We start from the raw sequence: 12,659 nt of genomic DNA, 5'->3' as shown, positions 1-12,659 counted from the left end.
ATAGGTAAACTCCCCACAATTTCATCCAAAGAGCTAAAGTACGAGATTATCTGTTTCATAAGAAAGGAAAAAAAAAAAAAATCCTGAAACATAATCTACTCCAAAGCAAGTTCCACTGAGGCACTGCTTTTTAACAGCTGGCTTACCGTTCTCATATTTACGTGCTTAGTCATTCAGTTGTGTCTGATTCTTTGTGACGCCATGGACTGTAGCCCACCAGGCTCCTCTGTCCATGGGGATTCTCCAGGCAGGAATACTGGGGTGGGTTGCCATGCCCTCTTCCAGGGATCTTCCCAACCCAGGGATCAAATCCAGGTCTCCCACACTGCAGGGGAATTCTTTACCATCTGAGCCACCAGGGAAGCTCATTTACACTGGCATTACTAATATTCTTTGTGAATACTGGGTGACAAAGGAACAGACTTCGGGATGTGCAGTGAGGGACAGTGGTATCTACCGTAAACAGTTTGCCTTCCCTTAAATAGCCAAAGTTAAGAATAGGGACCTACTACAAGTAAGAGCAAATGTACAACACAAGCCGTGTTGTAGTAGATGATTTCAAAAGTTTGAGAGAACTACAAATAATTATAATAATCTTCAATGCTTACATTTTTCTTTTTTTACCCAAATTTAGTCGGATTTTAGCAACTTTGGGATATAAACCAGCACAGATGACAGCTTTAATTATCTTCTCATTATCTATTCGGGGTGGGACGGGAGAGGGAAAAAAAAAAAAGTAAACTACTGATACAACTGACAATAGCAGCAAGTTATTTACACTGTATTTCCTGCTGTACCTGAATTTATATTAGATTCTGGATCTTGAGGATTTCTACTGCTTACAAATCCAGCTCCAAGAAGATGCTCAGCAAACTGCCCTTTCATGTTATGCAGCATCTAGGGAGCAATGGTAACAAACAGAACTAGAATACCTTCCACACAAATCTACAGGGGTTATAAAGTGTGCACTCATAAATAAATTTCATGGTGAGCTTTCCCTGCTTTATAAAATACTCTTGCAAAAATGTGATGTTTTGCAGCAGGGGATAGTTAACTACAAATTTATAAAAATCTGTTTCTGTCAACAGGGTTTTATTGAAACAAAGCCACACCCACTTGTCTATGTATTATCTTTGGCTGCTTTTGCATTACAATGGCAAAGATGAGCAGCTGCCAGGGAAACCATGTGGATATTAAATTGAAAATATTAATCGTCCCATCTTCTATAGAAAAGGCTTGCCTGCTGTAGGGAGTAACTGATGTTTCAGAATTACTTTATTAGGCAAAAAGACTAATTTTCAAAACTGCTCTCCATCCCATATTTTTGGGGAAAAAAAATACAGAAAAGCATACAGTAAATAACATTCACATATGTACTACTGAGAACTAACTACCATTATATCCTGGTTCAAAAGCTTAAGGCCTGTTTCCTGTTTTTAAGAAAATGACCATGAGTAAAATAATACATGCTTTGTTATAAAAAGCATTCAAATAATATAGGAAAGTACGAAAGACTTCCCTAATCTCAATATCGTCAGAAATATCATTAAATAAACAATATTGCAGATACTAATCAGAATTGGACAAAAATGCCATCTTAACTACGATAAACAGTACAGAAGCTGTTTTAATAAAAGCATTTAATCTTAGTTCAATTTAAGGCAATTAAACAAAATTGAATTAGATGAATGCAACATTTTTATAATCCTGAGATATTTAATAAAGAAGCCTTGTGAGCTTAAAATAGATTATGAAATATAGTCATTTTAAAAAATTTAATTATTTATTTGGCTGTGCCAGGTCTTAGTTGTGGCATGCAGGATCTTGCTGTTGTATCATGTGGGGTCTAGTTCCCTGACCCAGGGTCCCCTGCATTGGGAGCTCAGAGTCTTAGCCACTGGACTGCCAGGGAAGTCCCAAGTCATTTTTAAATATATATCCTTTCTACGAATTGTGTGACTTTAGTTTTCCTACCTAATTTCTCTTACAACTGAATCGCCAGGCTACCTCCTGATTTCTATAACCATTATATTGTTCAGGACAATACCTTTTTTTCTATATCCATAATTCTCAATACCATTTTGTATTTTTCCATATTTAAATAATTTCAATGTATACTCAGCATGTATTCTCCATTCCTAGATTCTTTTTGATTCACCTCGTAATACGCATTTTACTCAGTAAGTTTTCAAGGTCAGCTCATGAGTGTCTATTTCAAGTGCTTTCTTGAATGTCTGTAATTTTTCTTTATACTTGAATATCTTGACAGGATATAGTATTCTCAAATAACACTTGGATTTAACTATCTTTTCATACTGTAGTTCAAGGGACATGTTCTTACATATATCTCTGAATACATATTCAATTACTCCGGGATTTTCTATGAAGAGACACCTGTTACCTTCATGATAGATCAATGCTGTCCTCCTGTTGATGAGCTTCTTACTTATTGCTTTATTTTTTTCTTTCATGGCTGCATATACAGGCTGTGATTATCTCAAGCCTTCCTTCTAGGTAATATTTTGTTTTAAAAGATTGCCCATTTTGCTCCTTATGATGCTATGGCCTTCAATTTGTCTTCTTGGCTCAGCAGTCTTTTCATTCCTTTTACTGGTTTATTTTCTTAACTTGTACTGAAACCGCATTCTTCAACTGTTCCTAACTATGAAACAGTTGTATCTTCTGCTGAGATATGCCAGGTTCCCTTCTTTTATCCATTGGCTATAGCATCTTTCAGAATTGTCATTATCCTTCTTTTAATTCTGTTAATGTTTGGCCAAGTTTAAGTATGCTGGATTCTGGATTCTTTACCCTCTTGTAGATCTGCTAAATGTCCATTACCAGAGTTCATGCCACATAGCTGAAAAGGTGTGGATATTCCTATGCCTGCTGGCTTGAGATCACTTCTCTAGTTCAGCACAGTGTCTGATGTTGCATTTGCCTTAATTGTTTACTTTCTTCTGCTTCACAAATGTCTTCAATAGTGTTTTCTCATTACACTAGGTCAGTTCAGGATAAAAATACCTATCTAAAGTTTAAAAAGAGATACTTGCCCTATTTGAGTTTAAAACAGATTTTAGAAGTATCAGTGAAAATTTTAGAACAAATCTTCAAAATGGCAACTAAAGGATGAGTGCAGAAAGAGTAAATGAGCTTCTGTGTTTTCTTGCTAAACTCTGGACTTATTTCTTCTCTTAGCCATTATTTTATTATGCTTTACATCTTTTTCTTGTGCTACTGCAGTTGATTTAATAGTCTCTTCTATGATTTTGTATGATTCAACTTCACAAGATAGTCACAATTAACTTTTGGGTATAGAGCTGACTATACAGAATGGATACATATATCCCCTAATCTAACATATATGAGAATTACTTCAAAACAGTCATCATTACCTGCAATGTATTTGAAGATAGAAAATATTCCCAGCAATAGTCTTTTTCATATCTGAAACCACGTTGTTTAGCTTTTTCCCATCCCTAGGGGGCAAAGAAATAAAGTATTAATTTTACTCCCCAAAGCAAAGATTACTTAGTAGTTTGTCTTTATTTTAGTAACAATGTTTACCTTCTGATTTTTAATTTTCTCTGTAAAAAAAACCCAAATAATTTAAAAAATAACAAACTACAAAAACGTGAACTTCTTATGATTCTAGTCATTAAGAGGTAACCAAAACTGAATTTACAGACCTTTCTTTCCACAAATAAGAGCAAATTATAAAGTAATGTACTGTTCATTTACATAAAATAGCACCATTCTGCACATGGTGTACTAATCAAAAAGAACACCCTGTTAGACAAATTTCAATCCTATTATATATTTTCACCTTCACAAATATGTTTTGCTTTAAGTTAGCAAAGGGAGGAAGATGGGAGAAAAAAATACTGAATTAGCTCAAAAGAACAAAAAAAATACATAAACAATCCCATAACAGGAAACTGAGTCTAGAACTACAATAAAAAGATACTGTCTCCATACCCTAAATTACACTTAAATGTTGCAAAGATGGATGAGGCATATTTATCCTCAGAAAAGCCTGGCTGTAAGAGAAAACGTCTCTCTTTCTTGAAGAGTATACATGATTATGATCCTCTATCAAAATGTTAAATCTGAATACAGGTATAGTTTATTACTGAACAGGAAAGAACCTTCCATCATAAACGTGAATAAGACAAAGATGGAAATAAATAATAGTAAATAATGTTTTAAAATAAATTGTTCACTTGTTCTGTTATCAAAACACAAAGAACAGACTTTTTTCCAAAAGGGAAAATGTAATAATGCACTATCACAAAATTGGAAAGTGTATAATTTTTTTCACATGTTCACCTAATTTTAAACATTTTCACTAATTTAACTTATTCCTGATAACTATAACATATTTTAAAAATTTAAATTTAAAATATGTCCATTTTACCTTAAATGCATTCACAACAGTCAGGTGGTCACTTTTAGTATCCTTTGCCAATTCCTTTCTTCTTGCATCTGCGACCTTTTCTTTTCCCTTAAAAACAGATGAAGGCAGCTTAAATTGCTCTGATGGTATATAAAGGAGAATGGCATTCTAATAAAAAGTGTATCTAAGCAAATAACTACCCTGTGTTAAAAAAAAAAGAAAGAAAAACCTAGCTTTTTATTTGTATACTTCTTACCAGTGGAATCACAAAGGGATCTTTGAAGCTGAGACTAGCAGCAATGGTGAGTACCGGGTCTAAGCAACAGAACAGAGCTCCAAAAAGAATCATTTTCCCAATGTGTGGTTCAACTGGTAATCGTGCCAAGTGAACTCCAAGAGGCGTCAATTCTTCTTGTTTATCCAAAGCATTCTGTAAAGTAAGAGTTTACGTTTAAAACAGACATTGTAAAGCATAATATTTTAGTTCGCTTAAAAAAAAAAGTGACAGGCCACTCATGTCCAAATGCCCTTATATTGTTCAGCTTTAGTTCTCGTCATCAAAACATTAGTTTTGAGGTCAGCAAAGGTTAGAAACTTATTTAAACAAACAAAAATAAAATTAACTCACAATTCAGCTTTGCTATAAATGTTAGAAGAAAAATGAGAAATAATGTATTAGCATTCAATAAGATAAAGAAAATTACTAAGTACAAGAGTTGTTGGGGGTGGGGAACCCAAAAGACAAAACATATACTCAGAGTATACAATGCCCAGCCCTCAACTGCAGTACTTTAGGAGACATGAAACCAACAGCAGGGCAAGAGATAAAAGACGTATCTAGAGTCCTCCAAATGGGGGTGACTTCTGCTCTGATTCCCTAGGTAATGTGATCCAACCATCGCTCGAGAAAAGTTGCCTGAAGACATTAACAGAAGAATCACAAAATTCTTTTACAAAAGAGTTACAAAAGAATTACAAAAATTACAACTCCAGTAACTGGGGAGAGAAAGAAGTCTAGAGAGGTGAACAACACTGGAGTATCTTTTACCAGAGGAGGCAACATAAATCCTCTCTGGAGGAAATTATCACCCCAAGTTCCAAGTTTTTATCCACAAAGATCTTTGTAAATACAATGTCCAGTACACATTCAAAATGACAAAATCTGAACAACAACAAAAACAGCAAACGATAAAACTAGTATTACTCTGGCAACCCATTGGTAGTTTGTTACAGGGGTAGGGGAATTAGAGGTACAAACTAATGGACTGTGTAGGATAGACTACAGGGACGTACTGTACAACACAGGGACCAAGGCCAATATTGAGCTCTACTAAAAGTTTATGAAAGAAATTATCTTAATCTTACAAAAACTCTTTCAGAGACTAGGGGAAAAAACACAAAACTTTCAAACTTGTTTTCTGAGTTTAGAATAATCTTGGTTCCTGCTTGACAGGGACGTCTGGAGAAAGGGAAACTAAATAACCTTATACATGGGAAACTTAAAACAATGGCAAATTGAATCACAGCAGGTTAGGTTTCTTTCAGGAATCAGAGTTGGTTTAACATTTGAAAAACTAATGTAATTCAATACATTACAAATTAAACATAAAAAGCAGCATAACTGGATAATCTCATTAGAAGAAGAAAAGGTATTTGATAAAAACACAAACTTCCTTGAGTTTCTACAAAAAAATCTTCAAAGAACATGCTCAATGAATTATTGATAGCTTTTCCTTTGAGGATAAGAACATAAGAACATACATTATCATAGCATTTCTGCACAATATTGTACTAAGGATCCTGGATGACAGCTGGAAATAAATAAAATTCCAATTATTTATAGATGTGATTGTATGCAAAAAAACTACATACAGTTATCAGAATAAGTGGGTTTCACAGCATTAATGAAAACAAGGCCAACATTCAAAACCAACTTGATTTTTGTATAGCAGACACACAAGAAAATGCGAAATTTTGAAGTCTGAATAGAAATCAAAAATACCACTAATCAATATCTCAGTCTCTTAAAGAGTTGTATGATACACAGAAAATGCTGAAATACCAAGAGACTAAATAACTAAATCAATGGGAAAGAGCATGTTCTTGCTTGGTTAAGACTCAATATTGTAATTAAGACAGTGTGATACCAGCTCAAGAAAAATATACATCAATAGAATAAAGCAGAGCCTACAAATAGACAAACCCAGACACTTGATCGATGACAATGCTGCAGAACAAAGCAGAGAAGGAAACGGATAAACTTTTTTCTAACAGTTTTAGTCAACTGTTCCACATATCTAAACACTGATTCTTACCTCGCCTACACACACAGACACACACACATCAATTGCACGTGGATTGTATTTCTAAGTGTGAAGAAGAAAAACTGAGAACAGTATTATCACCATGACTCCAGGGTAGATAAAGACTCATGAAAGGATGAAAAGCAGTAACAATAAAGAAAAAACTGATATATATTGCACATTAAAATTAGGAATTTGTTCACCAAAACACTAGTAAAAAGTGATAAGGTAAAAATACAGACATATGGAATACACAATTGACAAAAGGCTCAGATCAATAGTATACAGAAAGTATATATAGTGACTTCCTATAACATAACACAAAAACTGGCACCAGAAATTTACAAATGAGACTATCCAAATGGGCTGGAAGCATGAAAAGCTGCATACAAATTCAACAGTACTCACTGTAATGCAAATTAAAACTATTAAACTACAACATACCTATCAACATGCTTGGAATAAAAGACTATAGTTTGGTGATGCTATAGAGCAATGAGAATACTCACCTACCACTGGCCCTGGTAGGAATGTAAGTAGTTTGACAACTTTGGAAAATGGCTGGGCATTACCTACTGAATTCTCTCCTACATGTATACCTATGAGAAACACTTAAACATGTACACTAAGAAACAGTAAAATACTTAAGAATATTCATACCAGCGTATGTAACTGCTTCAAATTGGAAATAAGCAAAACGTCTTTGGGGCTTTCCAGGTGAAAGTGTGAGTGTTAGTCGCTCAGTTGTGTTGGACTCTTTTGCAACCCCATGGGCTCTGTCAGGCTCCTCTATGGAATTCTCCAGTAAAGAATACTGGAGTGGGTAGCCATTCTCTTCTCCAAGAGATCTTCCCGACCCAGGGATCAGACCTGGGTTTCCTGCATTGAAGGCAGATTCTTTACCATTTGAGCCACCAGAAGCCCCAGGTGGCTAAGTGGTAAAGAATCCACCTGCCAATGCAGGAGATGCAGGTTCAGTCCCCTGGAGAAGGGAAATGGCAAGCCACTCCAGTACTCCTTCCTGGGAAAAGCCAGGGACAGAGAAGCCTGGTGGGCTGCAGTCCATGGGGTCACAGAAGTGGCAGACACAACTTATCAACTAAACAACAACCAAAAATACCTTTCAGTAGCCATATAAAGAAATGAAAACGAATGAACTATATACAGCTAATGCAGTAATGCAGATGAATTTCACAATGTTCACTGAAAGAATTCAGAACCCCATTCTTCCAAAAGTCCCAACATCCTATGTGGATTTCTGTAAAGTTTATAAAGGATCAAATTAAATCGAGCTCTTTATAGAGATGTATTCTGGTTGGTAAAATCATCAAGAAAAGCAAAAGACTACCATTAGTCATGACAGATATTATTTTTGAGACTCAGGGAGTGATGGGAGAGGGTAGGCAGTGGTCTTTTAGTATCCCAGAGATGTTCTTAACTTCTTGACATGAATAAAAATAACATTGCTCACTTTGTAATAAATCATTAAGCTGGATGGTTTGTTTTGCTCTTTTATCCTGGACGTGCATTCTGCATTGCATAATAAAAAAGTTTTTTTCAAAATGCAGGCTTCAGACCCTACTGTTGGCAAGGATGTCCCAGGCCTTTTCATAATTTTGTTGCTTGCAAATGGCTCAGTAAAGACTGGTTCTTAAATTCAGTCAGGAGAAAGGAAGTCACACCACTCTGGCTTCAGACTCCAGCTATCCTCTGGTCATCTGTCTCTACCACAAGTAAGTTGATTCTCTGATCACCACCTAGCTCTCTATTGCTATGTTCTATTAGAGAAAAACCCGGAGGGGAAGACTTTAATTTTACAGTCAGTAAAACCATACTGTTCCCTAAAATATCAGCAACCTCACTAAATCTAACCCAAATTCAAACAAAAATGGTCAGATCAGTTATAATACTTTTCACTTAAACAACTTATTACTCACATTACAAGCTTATTTCAATGTTTTCATATGGACCAAATTCTCAAAACTATCTACATAGATGGCTCAAAAAATTTTTTTAATATGTAAAATACACCCATTAGCATCCTCTAACCCACCACTAATCAACAGAACTTGCAGCACTGATGGAATGTCATTTCTGCACTGTTCATGCAGTAACCAATAGCCACATGTGTCTATTCAACTTCTAAAATGTGTGAGTATGACCAAGATACTGAATTTGTAATTTAATTCAAAACTTAAACAGTCACCTGTGGCTAGTGGATACTAAGTTGGACAGCACAGTTCTGTTCTTTCTCTCTACTTTGGGCACTAACTTACAGCCAGTCATGTGCGGCTTCTCAGCATGGTATTGTATAGGGATGGCTACCAAGTAAGTGGGCACCTAAGACAACGAAACCTGTTCCTCAAAACACTGACTTCATAAAATAAACCAAGGGAAAAAGCTGTTAAGAAAATGATAGGTAGCAGGATATAGTCTGGGAAAAAGTCTGCTAGTATTTCTTTAAAAATAGAAAAGCTGCCTTTATAAAATGTCCATACTGTCATTAAGTTGCTTAGATTTGACAAAGCTATAAAAACACTATGAAAATCAGAAAGAATAGAATACAGCAACCAAATTCATTTCAAGAATACAAGTGAAGAGGATCAAAACAGGAAACTGAAACATTCGAAAGTTTTAAAAGATTGAAATGCAAAGCTTTCAAAATTGCATGTAATTTTAAGTCATGCCTATAATAAAAAAACTTGTGTGGAAAGAGCCCAGTATGATAAGTAAATCACAACAGTATCTGTTTATAACTTATTTCATACTTAAAGCTGAACAGCCAAATAGTGAATCAATTTGGTCCTGCATACTCATTGGCCTACTTTGCAATAATTAAGAGTAAATTTCATAATTAGCTTGCTTTACTTAAACACTCTAAATCTAAGTTAGAATTTATTTAAAAAAAACAAAACAAAACAAATTTACCAGTTCCATCAGGTGTTTTATGGAGAGTAACACTGCTTCATTTGATGGTGGATCCATTAGCCTACTAAGAAAGTGAGCAATTCCACCTAGTCTTAAAATCTGGGGAGAGACAAATATAATTAAACATGTCATATATGAACATAGAGTTTAGTCTTTCCCATGTCATTCACTCGAATAAAGCATCAAACATATACACGATTTTCCAGTTAGATATTTTACCAGAATAAGTTAAAATTATGTTTGTGATCCTAAATGTTTAAAGGCCAACATACTACTTTCAACACCCACTACCTCTATTAATGAGAAAAGTAGCTGGTTAAAATCTCAACAAGTTGATTACCAATTATCTTCAAAATAAGGTGGCTAATTTTATCAAATATATGATGCTGAAAAAAAGGTAAGACGTTTATAATGAGGGCATCTTAAGATGTAGTGACAGTAGCTAAGATTTACTGAACACTGTCCATGAGCCAGGCACTGTTCTAAGAATTTTACGAAGTTAATTTAAATAACTTGCCCAATATAAAAGAACTAGCTTGCCACAGGACTTGGGATTCAATCCTAGGTAGTCTGGCTCTAGAGCAGTATATAATTAAAAGCTGTTTAATATACACGTGACAGAAGCTTAAAAACAGTTTACAGTTGATCGATTTTGAACTGCATAGGTTCATGTCTATGCAGATTTTTTTTCAATAAATATAGTACTTGCATTTTCATTTTACAGAACTTTAAGTGCAGGGGAAAGTTTGTGTTCAATCAGCAAACACAACATATAGAATCAACAGAACTAGGGTCTGACTCCGTACTCTAACCAAGCTGTTTCAATGACCCACCCTTGGGTGAGTCATTTTCTGGAGGCAGAGAAGAGACAACTGGCAAGTCTAACCCTCAGGCTGCTCAGGGTCAAACTGTACTAACACAAAAACAAATGGTGGTCTGAATTCTTTCTGGCAGATTAACATATTACTTTCCTCTATAAAACATGCTGAAAACTAGAACCTTACTTAGTTTAATTCTCCCACTTAATTTACCTTTATCTGTAAACAAAGTTCTTCCAAAGGCGTTCTTAAAATTTCTGGCAGTTGATAGTCATCTAGAAGGCTTGCTCTAAGACTGTTATATAGATGATAGCAATGACCAGGTTGAACTCTTTAAAAAGAAAAAAATCCAACAACAAGGGGGAGGGGGGCAGGTAAGTATTATCAGTGACTTTTTAGAATTCCAGAGAAAAGAAAAGGCAGGGAAAGCAGTCAATATCTATTTCTTACAAGCCACATCATAACTAATTTACTTGTTACTTCATTGTTATTCATATATTCCTTTTCCTCATCTGTTTTGAATAAGCTTAAATCCACTAACCCTAAATCCTAGTTCTAAAAAAGACAAGATTCCCTCCTCCTACTAATAATTTGGTAACCTGTTTCTTACAGATTCCAGACTGGTTGACACAAAATCAAGCAGTATACATAGGTTAATCTCTTTGAGCCTTATGAGCACTTTATGTAACAAATCCTGGTACTATGTTAACCTATTATTATTTTAAAAGCTGTTAGGTATGTGCTGTCCAGTGAGCTCTCAGAGAGATGTTGGAAACAATTTTTTCCCTTATTTGCATCTACTGATCTGAATGATGGGCTTATCTGGTGGCTCAGAGGACCCATTATCTATCTATAGGATCTCCACCAAGGACCACATAATAGTTTGCACTGGCCTTCAAAATAATTATCAATCTTAATTAGCTTTGCTAAAGGAAATTTGTATCACAGAGCCCACAGGGGACTATTTTCCCTTTGAATTAAAATACTACATACATATATAAGCTAAATCACTGTGTGGTACACCAGAAACTAAAGCAACATTGTAAACCAAATATACTTCAATTAAAAACATCAACAAAAGCACTGCAATTCCACAATTAACTTTCACCAGGTTAGTAGGGATGAAGAATTCTATAAAATGCAATACTTTACATTTAGTGACTGGTCTGCATGGGGAAACCTCAATCTTGCTAGGCTTCCAATCAAATTATCCCCTCTTAATAGAGTAGAAGGAGGTACACTTCTTGGACTATGACTCAAGAGCACCAACTGCATAATCCAATAAACTACCTGAAGTCAAGTTATACTGGAATAATCTGCAAACCTTATAACAAGTGAGTGACAGCTTTAAATATATAGTATAAACTTATTAAAAGGCTGATAAAAAAAAATTGACAGACCATTTAACTCTTCTTTCCTTACTTAAGCTAGTATCTGAAAATCATGGGAAAACTTTTTATTCTACATGTTAAGAGGTAAAATAAACACTCTTCAAACTCCAGACATGATTCTATCACTCGTTTGAGTTAGGGTGTAAAATATTCTGAAGTATGCATTAAAACAAGTAATAAGTGCAATTATTTGTGTTACAGGCAAATCTTTTCTCCAATCATTAAAACAGAGGTATTGGACTTCCCTGGTGGTACAGTGAATAAGAATCTGCCTGCCAATGCAGAGGATAGAAGTTCGATCCCTGGGTCAAAGAAGATCCCACGTGCTGCAGAACAGCTAAGCCCGTGCACCACAAATACTGAGATTGCACTTTAGAGCCCACATGCCACAATTTCTGAATCCCGCGCGCCTAGAGCTTGTGCGCCCCAACAAGAGAAAGCATCACAATGAGAAGCATGTGCACTTCAGGGAAGAGCAGCTCCTGCTCACCACAAAAAATACCACGGGCAACCAAAAAAACAAAAAAAAGGTATTTTTATTTCTCATGCTATCACGTAAGTGGGAAAAAGTATTTTCCTTGGTAACTCATAGTGAAAAACCAATACAGCTGTGAAGTATAGTGATTAGGAGCCCAGGCTGTGGAACCAAACCACCTAAATTCAAATTCCTGGCTCTGCTACTTGTAACACTGTGTGACTTTGGAGAGATGACTTTATTTCTCTATACCTTGGTTTCTTTACCCTCAAAACAGAGATAATAACCTACTTCATAGCACTGTGGGAGGATTAAGCAAGTTAATGTGTATAAGCCTCTAGAGGATGA

General features: G+C 35.3%; 1 protein-coding gene across 2 annotated transcripts in view; it reads right to left on the bottom strand.

Annotated features, from left to right (window-relative positions):
- DHX36 (DEAH-box helicase 36) overlaps positions 1-12,659 on the bottom strand; it is a 45,832-nt gene that overhangs the window by 5,625 nt on the left and 27,548 nt on the right. For both annotated transcript variants that reach the window (XM_068987711.1, XM_068987784.1), the window contains exons 16-22: positions 10,659-10,776; positions 9,628-9,726; positions 4,653-4,826; positions 4,418-4,504; positions 3,396-3,479; positions 798-897; positions 609-699 (exon numbers count right to left, since the gene is read on the bottom strand). In XM_068987711.1, coding sequence (XP_068843812.1) covers positions 609-699; positions 798-897; positions 3,396-3,479; positions 4,418-4,504; positions 4,653-4,826; positions 9,628-9,726; positions 10,659-10,776 — 753 coding nt within the window. The remainder of the gene's footprint in view (positions 1-608; positions 700-797; positions 898-3,395; positions 3,480-4,417; positions 4,505-4,652; positions 4,827-9,627; positions 9,727-10,658; positions 10,777-12,659) is intronic.

This window comes from Capricornis sumatraensis, chromosome 1 (genome assembly GCF_032405125.1).
Source record: "Capricornis sumatraensis isolate serow.1 chromosome 1, serow.2, whole genome shotgun sequence".
Taxonomy (NCBI): domain Eukaryota; kingdom Metazoa; phylum Chordata; class Mammalia; order Artiodactyla; family Bovidae; genus Capricornis; species Capricornis sumatraensis.
The sequence above is the reverse complement of the archived record's forward strand: the minus strand, read 5'-3'. Positions and strand labels throughout refer to the sequence as shown.